We start from the raw sequence: 15,548 nt of genomic DNA on the forward strand, positions 1-15,548 counted from the left end.
TTATCTTGTGTTGGACTGCCTTGAAATTGTGACTCAAATAGCTGCTTGAGTTGAAAATGAACTTTTTTTTTTTTCCCCCCACAAGGGAAGAGAAAACATGCCTACCCAGGTAAAGTGTCTAGAGAGGCCAAGGTTTTGATACTCTTATATTCCATTTTCATTTTAAGGGAGACGATATAGAAAGATAAGTTCTTCATTATGTTGTAGTGTTGGAGCTGCTCACGGCACAGGGGTACCGTGAGTCTTGAGGGTGCTTGGGATATGGTTTAACAGAAACACATGGCAGAAGCTCAGGAGTTAATCCCTGCTAAGTGTGTTCAGAAGTAGCAGGTCAGAGATGCTTGCTGGCCGGCAGGTCCATAGTGGTCCTCAAGAGGCATTGTAGCATAGTGGGTAAGAGCTGTTGGGTCTGGAACCCGATTATCTGGGTTTGGACACTGGATCTGCAGACACATGGAACAAACTAGTTAACCCCTCTGTACTGTGGTTTACTCATTTGTAAAATGGAGATGGGAACGACAACACGTTTCTCATATTGTCTTGGCAGGATCAAGTGAGTTAATCCATGTGAAGTGCTTAGGACAGTAGCTGACACGTAGGGCTCAATAAATAGTGATACTGGTGGTGCTGGTGGAGGAGGAGCCGTGGCAACAATGCAGTAATAATAGTAGCAATAGTAGTAGCAGCAGCAGTAGCGACCTTAGTGACAGTAGCAGCAGTAGTAGTATTGGGGCAGTAGTGGTGACGGTGACCATCAACATCTTATCACCATCATGAATTCTTTTATTCGTACCATGTCACAGTCACAAAAGGTCCATCTATGTGGGGGGGTCAACAAGAGATAGGGGGTCACATTTATTGATGGACTGTATTTTGAGAATCAAGGAAGAATATCTTCTTAACGCTGATGTGACAACTTTGTATTCTACCTAGGGTGTGTGCCATCTGTGACTATCACCAAAAATTGTGGGTTGGGGGACCCTGTCCGGTAGTCCTGTTACCTTTTAACAAAAAGGCAAAAGGTTACCAGCCCTTAAGAGACCTGCAGCATGTGCTAGGCTACTGTCCGCTCCCACCTCCCCTCATTGTACTTCCCATCATATTTGTAGCGGTGCCACCATGGAAGTCACACAGAATGCCAGTTTAGTGACTGTGTTCTCACACTTCATTCCCTCTCCCGTAACCCTTCTGTCCAGATTCTCTCCGGACATCTCCACAGAAGGGCAGCGGGGAAGACAAGGGTTGGGGGAGTGTGCTTAATTCAGTGAATCTCAAATGGGGTGCAGTCTGGAGACATGGGCAATGTCTGGAGACATTTCTGATGGTCACATGGGGGGATTGCTACTGTCATTTAGTGGCTGGAGTCCAGGGATGCTGCCGAACACCTTAAATGCATAAGACAGCCTCTCGCATCCCCTGCCCCCCCGGCAAAGAATTATCTGATCCCAAGTGTCAAAGTTGAGAAACCCTGAGTTAACCCAAACTGGAGGGTCAGGGCCTCTGCGTCTGGCTAATGACAGTTGCTGGGAAGAGTTAAATGCCGTTTTTGCACGTGGACTCCTTGGCAGATAATTCAGGCTCTGGGCAAAGAGGCTGGAGATGGGGGAGATTGGTATCATTTATCTGAGGAGTGGTTTCTTTACAGTGAATACAGCCCCCGAGTGGCACCACTGCCCCCGCCTGTGTGACTGTCCTCTGGCAATCTTCAGAGCCCTGGAGACGGGGTCGGAGCTTTAGATTCAGCGTAAGAGCAGAGCTGGTGGCTGACTCCTGCTATCCGCGCCAGCTAATGATGTGTCGCGGACAGGCTGTGAGTCATGCTGACCGTGGGGCTGCAGCCCCCGGAGGAGAATGCTCTCATGACCCTTTGGATAAAACGGTAAAGCTTTGCATCACTCAGGGAGAGATTTCTCTAGGAAGGATGAGAGCATTTTCCAAAGGTTTTATTTCTTATTTATCTATGTAACAGACAGTTATGTAGTGTTTACTGTGTGCCAGGCAGTGTTCAAAACATTTTATAAATATTAACTCATTAAGTCCTCATTACAACCCCAAAGAGGTAGGCTTATGCTTTCAACTCCTACAAATAAGGATGCAAAAATGGAGAGTGAGGGCTCAAACCTAGGAAGTGATTAAGAGTCTAATAAGCCCTTGATCGTTATGCTGTGGATGAAAGTCGCTGAATGTCATGCTTGGTTTCTTTTTTCAGCCCGGCTCTTGACTTCCGGCTGGTCACGCTGAGGTGTCAGGGAATTAGGCAGACCTGAGTCGAGTCTGCATTGCGATTTTGTATCTCTTTAACCATGAGCATATTACTTTCTGTCCGTGAATCTCAGTTTTCTCTTCTGTAAAATGAAGTCATACCTGCTTCATGGAGAATGTGAAGATAAATGGAATTCCTTATATATGTGCATGGCACGTGGTAGGCGTTCAGGAACTTAGTTCCCTTCTAACCTTCTTTGTTATAATCATATTTTTAGCCAATTGCTCTAATGTCATGGCCAGCTTGTCTTACTACCTGTGGGTAAGTTACACACTGAAGAGCAAAAAGTAGACCTGGTCGGATGTTTGTTAGAGTGAGTGAATGAACAATCTGCTACAGATCTCAACGTGGTGAAGAAGTCTGATATTTGGTGTTGGGTGTGGTGGAACGATTGAGATTATGCTAATAATAAGCACATAGAACCAGACTTTCAGGATGAAGATGTGGGTTCTGTTTCTGTTCGTAGTTTTTAGTTAGCTTCAGTGAAGCTGTCTGTAAACCACCAAGAATGCAAAATTCCATGTCAATTACACACACACCTTTGTATCTGTTCAGTGAGTGTCTCTCTTGACCTGGCAAAATAGAAGGCCTTGCATGCCTGTTGGTGGAGAGGGTCATGGGCTGTGCTCTGGGGTTGGTGGATTGATCCAGTGTGTGTTTCTTTCCTGGCCGGATCAGAGCACCTGTTTGGCGCGAGTGTGCTCTGTTCCCAGCAGAATGGAAGGTGACAACTCCCCATTTGTCTCAGTTCAGGACGTTTCTGCATCCTGCTCCTTACACTATGTCCTACTCCCCTGGCCCACTCCCGGTTCATAAGTGAGTCTGAATTCTGTTCACATAGATGGCTATCCTGTGGTCTTCCTGCTTTCCTCACATGTACAAGTCAGACTATCTTTCTTTGATTATGAGTTTCCAGAGGAGAGGGGGCTAACTTAATTTCTCTCTGTGTGTAGACTACCTTGTATACAAACTTAGTAAATACTGACGTAGGCATGAAGATAATGTGTCTGTAATTTATCCAGAGAGAAGAACACTTCTCTATAACCCACAGCCAGATACGTAAGAAAGAGAATCAACTCTTAAATGTAAGCACCAGAAAAGAATAGTCCCAGCGTCTAGAACAATGCCTGGCACATAGTAGTTGTTTAATAAATATGTCTTGAATGAAGGAATGAATCTGGTCTTTATTTTAAGTGTCTTCCTAAATTGCATTATAGTTAACTCTGGGTTATCCAGCATGTCTGGAATCTGGAACCGTAGCTTTTATTAAGTATTACCATATGTAACCAACAGCAGTAAAGACTTTGCAAAAAATTTGGACATGCGAGAGTCCACAGCACTAAAAAAACTAACAATGAGGGGCTTCCTTGGTGGCGCAGTGGTTGAGAATCTGCCTGCCAATGCAGGGGACACGGGTTCGAGCCCTGGTCTGGGAAGATCCCACATGCCGCGGAGCAACTGGGCCCGTGAGCCACGACTACTGAGCCTGTGCGTCTGGAGCCTGTGCTCTGCGACAGGAGAGGCCGCGATAGTGAGAGGTCCGTGCACCGCGATGAAGAGTGGCCCCCGCTCGCCACAACTAGAGAAAGCCCTCACACAGAAACGAAGACCCAACACAGCCAAATAAATAAATAAATAAAATTTATTAAAAAAAAAAAAAAACTAACAATGAACTTGATCCGGAAGTTACTTCAGGGCCTTGCTACACTTTGGGCTTGTCATTCTATGTGTCAGTAACCACCATGCTAGAACGAGGAAGAATTTAACAGAGTGGTTTGGTAGGATGCAGAGTAACAGGGAGTTTTCTCTCTCAACCTAGTAGCCAGGAATAATTTTAATGTTACTTACTGCGAAAGTTGTCTTACAGAGCGAACTGATTTGTTTTGTACTCTTTGGGCCACTTGAACGTGGCCTCTGTCATCTCTAAGAGGTGGTTTGTTAGGACAGGTCTTCAAGTGGTACTTTTTGATTTGCCACCTTTTGTTCTTCATGTCAGAGAGAGAAGCAAAGGGAGGGTAAGCGTGTGCGCGCCAGGCAAATGTGCGGGGACCAAAGGATTTTTAAACTATGTACATTTTCTTTTACAGATTTGAAGAAGACTCTTGCTGTGTTGTTGGATAACATTTTGCAGCGCATTGGCAAGTTAGAGTCAAAGGTGGACAACCTCGTAATCAATGGCACAGGGACAAACTTGACCAACTCCACCACAGCTGTTCCCAGCTTGGTAGCACTTGAGAAAATTAATGTGGCAGGTAAGGACCGCAATTCTATGCCCTGACATGAAGTCAAAGCCTGCTTCGAACTGGGAAGAGAATACAGGAGCACAGCCTTCTTATTGGCATAAGATAAATCCCGTAAACTCGGTATGGCCCCTGTAAAGCTAATTTTAAATTTATTTTTGAATAACACGTTCAAATGCTTTTATAGTCTCTTCATGATGTGTAATATCTGGTGGTCTCCATGGCATATTTCCCATAATGAGCTCCTGGAATTACTTTTAATGAGAAGATTCACAGCAGGGATAAATGAAATACAGAGGTGATCTGGGAAGCTCATGCCAATGAGGGTTCCTTCCCCTCCCCATATTTATCAGACAATTTCAAAAGTCTATTTCACGTAATAGATTCTCTCCTCCCTGCTGTTAAAGAAGAACCAACATGGCAGAAAGTGCCTCCTTTGTGTATCTGGGGAAATAGAAATTCTAGAAATGGCCCTTGGGGAATAAATGGTCCGTGCCTGATCTTGGCCTGATTCTGTAGCCACTTGTGGACACCGGGATGCGATTTGTCTGTCCCCTTCTTGAAACTGGACCCTTGGATGAAAGAAGAGAAATGGATTTTAAAACAAACCCCAAATCATACACAGCACGTATTGTCCACAGCTCACATTGGACCCCCATCGCACTGCCCTGGCACCGGCCTCTGGGCCTTTGTGGTTGAGCCAGGCCATGACCTTGTTAGGGTGACCACTGTCGTTTCCTAGGGACCCAGGACAAAGCAAGAGCTCAAGAATAAGGATTAGGATTAGGTGTTTTGGGTGGATGGCTGTGAATGAGTTGTCTATACTCCTGGTGGGTGGTATGCAAACTCTAGTTAATGGATAAAATAAGTAGCTGGGTTACTTTTGAAATTTTAAAAACCGACTTGAGTACCCTTTTTGGCTTTTCTTTCCCTCTTTCTTATAGGAAATTCACAGCCTTAAGTAGGAGAGAGGTTCTTTTCCTTTCCCACCTCCCAGTGTCAAAACGTTTAATTGTTTCACATTAGGCAAGCTTGTTGTATTACGTTTCTGCTGTGTTCTTTGCCCTTTAGCAAGTTTTAAATTGCAAAATATATTTTTAATAATCCAAAGTATCCCACCAAACAGATATTAAAAACAACTTTTAATTACAACACAAAGGCAGTGTCATCTAGGCCATAAATCCTGTCTTCCCTTGCAGTTTCCAACAGCTTCTGTAATTAGACAAGGAAACCTCCCACTGTGTTGAGCTACTGATTAATAAATGGAACCCATGCCTCTGCAGCCTCCACCCCTGTTCCCAGTAGGAGATGCTGTTGAGAAGGTCCTGTCTGATTTCATGGCAGCTCCGCAGGACCCTATATCGGGGGGGCTGGTGAGGATTGCTCTGCCTCTAACACTGCTGACTCCCACCGCCTCTGTCCTGTAGGGCCTGTGTCGACATGTCTGCTGTCGTTCTCTTCCCGATAAGGGATCTCGCTGCCTCTGACTGTCGGGTTTGTGTGTCGGGCTCACAGGGAGACTTGGTGCCTGAGCTCCAAGTCTCAGGGTACAAAATTGTGGAATGAAATGGAAAGCAGGTCGTGGCTACTTATTTCAAGTGGGATCCCAGCCCTGTGTATGGAGCTAGTTTACTTGGCTAACACATTATCTCCGAGCACATTCTGTAAGTCATTGGCTCTGGCTAGGGCTCCTTTAGAGGTGCCACTGGTACTGTGTTTTTACTGATGCTTATAGAACCAGAGTATTTTGTTTTGTTTCCTTTTTGGAAAAAGGGAGCAAATTTAAAGTTATGCCTTTGATAATTAACCTCATTCTTACTCGTTTGCATCTCTCGTCTGTGACACACTCCATACCTCCGAGATTTTTACTTGGCCAATTAGTAAAATAATACACATGCTTAGAGCGACCATAATTTATGTTATTCTAAGTGGGGGTGACTGTGGAAGGCTTCTGACATAGTCAGAAGGTAAACTTTGAATGTGGGTAGGATTGAGGCGATTGAGTAAGAGACACAGACTAGAAATGGACTGTGACACAGATAAAAAGTTGTTAGTTTCCTCTCCTTCCTTCCAACTAGCAACCATTCGGTAAATACCAGTACAGTTCCTGAGCCTTGGAGGCACGTGATTTTATTGACTCTTCTCAGCATCTCAGAGAAGCGGTTTCACACAGGTTTTGTGACTTTAACTATTTGGGATGGGGTGAGGCTTTGTTGCTGAGCTCAGCTGAAGACCTCCTCGTGCCTAGTAGAGAATTGTGTTTGCTCCTTCTTTCTTACTTCCACTTATAAATCATCCCAAATGGGTGAGCCTAGAGAAAATGTGGAACCATTTTCTTAGATGTTCCTAAAGAGCTGACAGTTTCCTGGACTATTTAATATCCTGTCTAATAAGGAAGTTCTTTATGACTGAGGGTCTGTTTCTTTGGCTGACCTGTGTGTTAGAAAACAAAACAACTTGTCCCTCTGTGCGTGTGCGTGCATGTGCATTCCCTGCCCAGACGCTGCTGCGTTAGCCACAGTGGCTATAGATGTGGAATGAGGAACGCGGGCATCCTCCTTTATTTCCCCCAGAGGTTGGAGGGTCCTTTATATCTTGTCAGATAACCCACATATTTTTTTTTTTTTTTATTTGCCAGGTCTATAGATTAGGGTGCCAAAAAGAAGGACAAGCATGTAAGTTCCTAGTCCTAGCTCATGGTCGAGCCCTCATGGCTTTTTTGTCCTCTTCCTGATCCATGGCTGTTCTGGCAGTGCTCACACCCCTCCTGTCATAGCAGGAGTGGCTCTTGAGCTGTGAGAGAGATCGTTTTTGTAGGGTTCCAATCCTAGTTGCGTGAAGTTTTTCTTTCTTCCCTTCTGCATTAAGACATGTGGTAATTGCTCAGAAATGTTCTCCCTGGTGTGACTTTACTGCTTACTCTGGTGTCTTATTGCTCACGGATAGATCTTCTGGTTGGCTATAAACTGCATCTAAATTGGGTACCATAGCAGTTGAAGAAGAATTCTCTAAATTTATTTTCTTTTTAGGGATGTGTGTGTGTGTGTGTGTGTGTCTGTCTGTCTGTCTGTCTGTCTGTGTCCCCTTTTTCTTTCTCTGTTTAGCTGTGTCCTATGTGGCTTTTATTCAAAAATGGCTTGTCTTACCAAATTTATTTTTACTCTTGGGCTTTTTGATTATGTGAAAATGAATGTTCCCCTAGATAAATTTAGGTGGAAATGAACTTTATGAAAATCAAGAATCAGATTGAACTGCATTTTTTTTTTAAACATCTTTCTTGGAGTATAATTGCTTTGCAACGTTGTGTTAGTTTCTGCTGTATAACAAAGTGAATCAGCTATATGTATACATACATCCCCATATCCCCTCCCTCTTGCGACTCCCTCCCACCCTCCCTATCCTACCTCTCTAGGTGGTCACAAAACACCAAGCTGATCTACCTGTGCTATGCAGCTGCTTTCCACTAGCTAGCTATTTTACATTTGGTAGTGTATATATGTCCATGCTACTGTCTCACTTCGTCCCAGCTTACCCTTCCACCTCCCCGTGTCCTCAGGTCCATTCTCTACATCTGCATCTTTATTCCTGTCCTGCCCCTAGGTTCTTCAGAACCATTTATTTATTTATTTATTTATTTATTTATTTATTAGATTCTATATATGTGTTAGTATATGGTATTTGTTTTTCTCTTTCTGACTTACTTCACTCTGTATGACAGACTCTAGGTCCATCCACCTCACTACAAATAACTCAATTTCGTTTCTTTTTATGGCTGAGTAATATTCCGTTGTATATACGTGCCACATCTTCTTTATCCATTCATCTGTCGATGGACACTTAGGTTGCTTCCATGTCCTGGCTATTGTAAATAGTGCTTCAATGAACATTGTGGTACATGTCTTTTTTTGAATTATGGTTTTCTAAGGGTATATGCTCAGTAGTGGGATTGCTGGGTCATATACTGGTTCTATTTTTAGTTTCTTAAGGAACCTCCATACTGTTCTCCATAGTGGCTGTATCAATTTACATTCCCACCAACAGTGCAAGAGTGTTCCCTTTTCTCCACACCCTCTCCAGCATTTATTGTTTGTAGATTTTTTGATGATGACCATTCTGACTGGTGTGAGGTGATACCTCATTGTAGTTTTGATTTGTATTTCTCTAATGATTAGTGATGTTGAGCATCCTTTCATGTGTTTGTTGGCAATCTGTATATCTTCTTTGGAGGAATGTCTATTTAGGTCTTCAGCCCATTTTTGGATTAGATTGTTTGTTTTTTTGATATTGAGCTGCATGAGCTGCTTGTATATTTTGAAGATTAATCCTTTGTCAGTTGCTTCGTTTGCAAATATTTTCTCCCATTCTGAGGGTTGTCTTTTCGTCTTGTTTATGGTTTCCTTTGCTGTGCAAAAGCTTTTAAGTTTCATTAAGTCCCATTTGTTTATTTTTGTTTTTATTTCCATTTCTCTAGGAGGTGGAAAGAGGATCTTGCTGTGATTTATGTCAAAGAGTGTTCTTCCTATGTTTTCCTCTAAGAGTTTTATAGCGTCTGGCCTTACATTTAGGTCTTTAATCCATTTTGAATTTATTTTTGTGTATGGTGTTAGGAAGTGTTCTAATTTCATTCTTGTACATGTAGCTGACCAGTTTTCCCAGCACCACTTACTGAAGAGGCTGTCTTTTCTCCATTGTATATTCTTACCTCCTTTATCAAAGATAAGGTGACCATATGTGTGTGGGTTTATCTCTGGGCTTTCTATCCTTTTCCATTGATCTATGTTTCTGTTTTTGTGCCAGTACCATATTGTCTTGATTACTGTAGCTTTGTAGTATAGTCTGAAGTCTGGGAGCCTGATTCCTCCAGCTCCGTTTTTATTTCTCAAGATTGCTTTGGCTATGGGGTGTTTTGTGTTTCCATACATATTGTGAAATTTTTTGTTCTACTTCTGTGAAAAATGCCTTTGGTAGTTTGATAGGGATTGCATTGAATCTGTCGATTGCTTTGGGTAGTACAGTCATTTTCACAATGTTGATTCTTCCAATCCAGGAACATGGTATATCTCTCCATTTGTTGGTATCATCTCTAATTTCTTTCATCAGTGTCTTATAGTTTTCTGCATACAGGTCTTTGGTCTCTTCAGGTAGATTTATTCCTAGGTATTTTATTCTTCTTGTTGCAATGGTAAATGGGAGTGTTTCATTAATTTCTCTTTCAGATTTTTCATCATTACTGTATACGAATGCAAGAGATGTCTGTGCATTAATTTTGTATTCTGCTACTTTACCAAATTCATTGATTAGCTCTAGGAGTTTTCTGGTAGCATCTTTAGGATTCTCTATGTATAGTATCATGTCATCTGCAAACAGTGGCAGCTTTACTTCTTCTTTTCCAATTTGGATTCCTTTTATTTCTTTTTCTTCCCTGATTGCTATGGCTAAAACTTCCAAAACTATGTTGAATAATAGTGGTGAGAGAGGGCAACCTTGTCTTGTTCCTGATCTTAGTGGAAATGCTTTCAGTTTTTTACCATTGAGAATGATGTTTGCTGTGGGTTTGTCATATATGGCCTTTATTATATTGAGATAAGTTCCCTGTATGCCTACTTTCTAGAGGGTTTTTATCATAAATGGGTGTTGAATTTTGTCAAAAGCTTTTTCTGCGTCTATTGAGATGATCATATGGTTTTTCTCCTTCAGTTTGTTAATATGGTTGATCACACTGACTGATTTGCGTATATTGAAGAATCCTTGCATTCCTGGGATAAACCTCATTTGATCATGGTGTATGATCCTTTTAATGTGCTGTTGGATTCTGTTTGCTAGTATTTTGTTGAGGATTTTTGCATCTATGTTCATCAGTGATATTGGCCTGTAGTTTTCTTTTTTTTGTGACATCTTTGTCTGGTTTTGGTATCAGGGTGATGGTGGCCTTGTAGAATGAGTTTGGGTGTCTTCTTCCCTCTGCTATATTTTGGAAGAGTTTGAGAAGGATAGATGTTAGCTCTTCTCTAAATATTTGATAGAATTCGCCTATGAAGCTATCTGGTCCTGGGCTTTTGTTTGTTGGAAGATTTTTAATCACAGTTTCAATTTCAGTGCTTGTGATTGGTCTGTTTATATTATCTATTTCTTCCTGGTTCAGTCTCAGAAGGTTGTGCGTTTCTAAGAATTTGTCCATTTCTTCCAGGTTGTCCATTCTATTGGCATATAGTTGCTTGTAGTAATCTCTCATGATCCTTTGTATTTCTGCAGTGTCAGTTGTTACTTCTCCTTTTTCATTCTAATTGTGTGGATTTGAGTCTTCTCCCTTTTTTTTCTTGATGAGTCTGGCTAATGGTTTATCAATTTTGTTTATCTTCTCAGAGAACCAGCTTTTAGTTTTATTGATCTTTGCTGTTGTTTCCTTCATTTATTTTTCATTTATTTCTGATCTGAGCTTTATGATTTCTTTCCTTCTGCTAACTTTGGGGTTTTTTTGTTCTTCTTTCTCTAATTGCTTTAGGTATAAGGTTAGGTTGTTTATTTGAGGTGTTTCTTGTTTCTTGAGGTAGGATTGTGTTGCTATAAACTTCTCTCTTTGAACTGCTTTTGCTGCATCCCATAGGTTTTGGGTTGTCGTGTTTTCATTGTCATTTGTTTCTAGGTAGTTTTTGATTTCCTCTTTGATTTCTTCAGTGATCTCTTGTTTATTTAGTAACATAATGTTTAGCCTCCATGTGTTTGCAGTTCTTACAGTGTTTTTCCTGTAATTGATATCTAGTCTCATAGTGTTGTGGTCAGAAAAGATACTTGAAACGATTTCAGTTTTTCAAAATTTCCAAGGCTTGATTTGTGACCCAATGAACTGCATTTTTGAGCTCTGTTTATCTTACTGAAGAGGACAGTGAATCAAAGAAATGAAAAAATAGATTGAAAAAAACAAAAACCACCTTTCAACCAATTATGATTTCTCCAGGTTTAATCCTTGAAGGGACTTGAGTGTGCCTTTGTCAAAATTATTTATTTTCAGAATGATACTTTGATTTTTTTGAAAGACCGATTCTGCTTTTCTCTAGAGTTGTGATCTTAAATTATGAAGTGGAGTGAGTAGGATGGGGTCTGTACTTCTTGGCCGTGTACTGACATGGGGGAAAGGTAAAAAGCTACAGGTGTGTGATGTGACAGTGCTGGCCTTCTGAGGACTGTCAGTGTCTGCTTTTATCCTCGTTTTGTCCACAGTGTGTTGTTCAAAGCATGGCTGTTGAAGGTGTTTAATAAATACTGTCCACATGGGTTGGATTATGCTGGGGGTGGGTGGCATTTGGTTTCACTTCTACAAGGGTTTCTCCTTGTTGCTCCTCTTTTCCATTTATATGTATGAGGATTTGCTTGGTAGTGGGACTTGGCATTCCTGTTCCTTTCTCGGACTTGAGCAGCAGACACTGCCTAAGAAATACGACTCCGTTTTTGTCGGTCATGACTTAGCTTCCCATGGATGACTTGGTGCTGTGGAGCCTTCCTAGAATGTGATGGTTCCAACTCTAGATTGTAATATTTGGGGGGAATGGGGATATTGTGCAGCTCTCTGTGGTGTGGGGGAGGGGAGGGAGGAACGTGGGCACACGCGTGTTTGCAAATTTATTCATTTATACTCTCAAGAACTTGTTGTTGTCGTTCAGCAGCAGCTGAATAACTGGCCAACGCTGATGGTTCACTACAAGGCTGAACATCATGATAGCATCCCCTTCTGTTTTGATTGCTCACAATTGCAAGGTGAATTGGGAAACACGGTCACAAAATCGAAAATGCAGGCACAATCCAAGAGGATGCTTTCTGTTATTGAGTTCAAATTGAACATTAGGCAGCCCTGCATTTTCCACACGTCAGTTTCAGCGTGCAACATATTCTAGTATTTGGGGTTGAAGTGTAGTGTATTTGAACTTGGGTGTTGTTCTCAGTAAAAGAACCATAATTGTTATTCTTAGCATTGGAAAATTGATAATGAAAAATGTCCCTGCTGAGTTCCAGGGCCTGTATTTGGAAGTGCAGTTTCCCCCCTTTGGTGCTGCTAATGGACCTTGCAATGAAGTTGCACCTGTGCTGTTCCCTTGGTTGTGTCCTCAAGTTATCAGATGTGTTGGTGTAGCACCTGAAGTGTCCCAGCCCCACCGAAGCAGAAGCTTAGCAGGTGACTTTCCCAGGATCAGGTATTGGCCTGTCAGTGGCACCCCAGATGCTGCCCGAGAGACAGGAGTGAGGTGAGACTGCAGGGGGCTTTTTTTTTTTTTTTTTTTTTTTTTTTTAATCTAAGCAAGAAACAAATGAGTTCCTTCTATTTAGGTGTCCCTTTCTGTTTCATTCTTTGCAAAGGCAGCAATAAGTATTTGGCTGCTTGTGAGAAACAGTCCCTTTGGTATCTTCACAGAAAATGTATGCCATTGTTGGTGTGGTTTTCACTTTGTGTGGTCAAGGGCACTTTTATTTTTATCACAAAGAAGGAGGAAGAGAAAGAAAATACGGTTCAGAGGAGTGGTGCTGACCTGTGTGCCTGGGTATTTATAGCACTGAATCTCAACTGCCTGCAATTTTGCCACCCAGGCAACGCTTGGCAATATCTGGAGACATTTTTTGGTTGTCACAACTGAGGAGGTGCTAGGGACATGTACTAGATAGAGGCCAGGGTTGCTGCTAAACAGCTTGCAGCGCACAGGCCAGCCCCACAGCAGAGAATTATCTAGCCCCAGATGTCAATTGTGCTGTGGTTCAGAAACCCTGATCTATAAGGTATTGTTGGAAACTGGTTTTCCCACTTATGATCAGTGCAGAATGATGTTTGAGACACTGAGGCTTCCTGAGCAGCCAGTTTCCTTCCACTTTCCGAGCAAGGCTGTTTGCAGACCTCCCAATCCTCACCACTTCTGGCTTTGCAACTGGTCTTTGAAAGCTCTAAGAGATTTTATAAACTCCCAGAACACTCTTCTGCAGTTCTGACCTTAAGAAACCTCTTTCCTGGACACAAACCAGTAAAATTTTGGCAATCTGCATTTTACTCTGGCTTGTATAGAAGGTAATTATTTCTTTTCATGAAAGAGCCACTTATTCAGAATAATGATGGCAAAGTAGTTGGAGAGAGTGGATTTAAATTACCAGAATGTTTTAGAAGAAATTCCATTTTATTAATTTTTAAGCAGAGTATATAATTATCAAGATATGAGCAAGTAAATTAAATAAGTTAAGGAAAATGAGAGGTCCCCAAAGATCTACTTCACAGCGTGAAATGCCCTCCAGACCTTATCTGGAGCAACATAAAAGGAGATGAGACTGGAAAAAGGTGGGTTGGAGGATTTGTGAAGAGTTTTCAATGTAACACTAAGGAGTTTCTATTTTGTCCCGTAGGCAGTGACAGCTGATGAGGGTTTGAAGCAGGAGGATGATTAGATGAGGTCTGTATTTTCACAGAAAGATTAATGGCCATGTGGACGCAGGATGCTTGCGAAGGGGCCAGATGAGAGTGTAGTTGACTCGTGTAGAAGGATTGCAAGACATGTGCGTGAGGCCAGGGAGAAGGGGAGGTTTGAGACCCACATGGGTGGAGCTCACGTGACGGGGATGCTGGTGGACCATGGGAGGGGGCCAGGGAGGAGCCGTCATATGATTCCCAAGGATGGAGCTTGAAGGATGACTGGGGTGGTGCATTTATGGAGGAAACAAACCAGCAAAGGCAGGAGTTGGGGAGGACAGAAGCCATGTGTTAATATGGATTTAGGGAGTGTAAATTGCCTTGCCGCAAGTCATTTGTTTAGGGATACCAGTTTAAAGGAAGTTGGAACATTGATTCTCAGGAGATGAGGGACAGTGAAAGGCACTGTTTGTAGAGCCACACTGCCCAGGTTCAAACCCCGGCTCCACCACTTCATACCTGTGTGACTTTGGGTGTGTTTCTTTTTCTTTTAAATGAAAGCTTCTTTCTTTCTTTATTTATTTTTGGCTGTGTTGGGTCTTCGTTTCTGTGCGAGGGCTTTTTCTAGTTGCGGCAAGTGGGGGCCACTCTTCATCGCGGTGCGCGGGCCTCTCATTATCGTGGCCTCTCTTGTTGTGGAGCACAGGCTCCAGACGCGCAGGCTCAGTAATTGTGGCTCATGGGCCTAGTTGCTCCGCGGCCTGTGGGATCTTCCCAGACCAGGACTCGAACCCGTGTCCCCTGCATTGGCAGGCAGATTCTCAACCACTGCGTCACCAGGGAAACCCATGACCTTGGGTGTGTTTCTTAACCTTTCAATGCCTGCGTTGCCTCTTCTGTGAAATGGGGGAGATAATAGTAGTGCCCATTTCATGGGGGTTGTTTATGAGGATTAAGTGAGATCAGTGTACTACGTAGAAACGTGCCTGGTGCAAAGTCAGCACTAAATGAGCATTTGTTAATTACAGTTTAAAGGCTACACATTTAGAATATTGATATAAGAATGAAAATTGGATTGACTAATTATTAGTTATTAATATTTATATGCAATATAATATTGACTAGGTATTGATATCATCATGGTGAAACTAATAACTAATATTTGTATAGTGCTTTATGGATTAGAAAATATTTTCATACATGTGTATTACTTCTTTTGAGTGCCTTAACTTGAAGTTCCCAAATTGATCTTTTTGTCAGTACATGGAGACCTTTATTATCAATACTTAGAGGCTTAATGGGAATTCCACGTATTTGTCAGTAATCTCTTGGTTGCAAGAGGCAAAAATACTCAAACAGAAATGGAATTTGGGGCCCATGTAATTGGAGAGTTCAGAAGATGAGGCTGAGCTCGTATTGCTAGATACAGACACAGGAACCGTCTCCAACAACCTCAGCGGTACTGCCGTCGGCATTGGCTTCATTCTTAGGCCATCTTCCCAGGGTGGTGGCAGAAGTGGCCGCAGGAGGCTCTGGGTTTCTGGCAACACTCTTTGGGAGCGTTCTCTTGGCTTGGCTTGGCTTGGCTTGCAGTGTGTGCCTCTCCATAACCCAGTGACATTGCCCAGCGACCTCCTGATTGGCTAGGCCTGCATCACGTTGGTCA

The 15,548-nt window shown here is 42.4% G+C and overlaps 1 protein-coding gene across 5 annotated transcripts in view; it reads left to right on the forward strand.

Annotated features, from left to right (window-relative positions):
- Positions 1 to 15,548, forward strand: part of MGAT5 (alpha-1,6-mannosylglycoprotein 6-beta-N-acetylglucosaminyltransferase) — a 357,980-nt gene that overhangs the window by 147,257 nt on the left and 195,175 nt on the right. For all 5 annotated transcript variants that reach the window (XM_036858870.1, XM_036858869.1, XM_036858871.1 and 2 more), the window contains one exon: positions 4,351 to 4,515. In XM_036858870.1, coding sequence (XP_036714765.1) covers positions 4,351 to 4,515 — 165 coding nt within the window. The remainder of the gene's footprint in view (positions 1 to 4,350; positions 4,516 to 15,548) is intronic.

This window comes from Balaenoptera musculus, chromosome 7 (genome assembly GCF_009873245.2).
Source record: "Balaenoptera musculus isolate JJ_BM4_2016_0621 chromosome 7, mBalMus1.pri.v3, whole genome shotgun sequence".
Taxonomy (NCBI): Eukaryota; Metazoa; Chordata; class Mammalia; order Artiodactyla; family Balaenopteridae; genus Balaenoptera; species Balaenoptera musculus.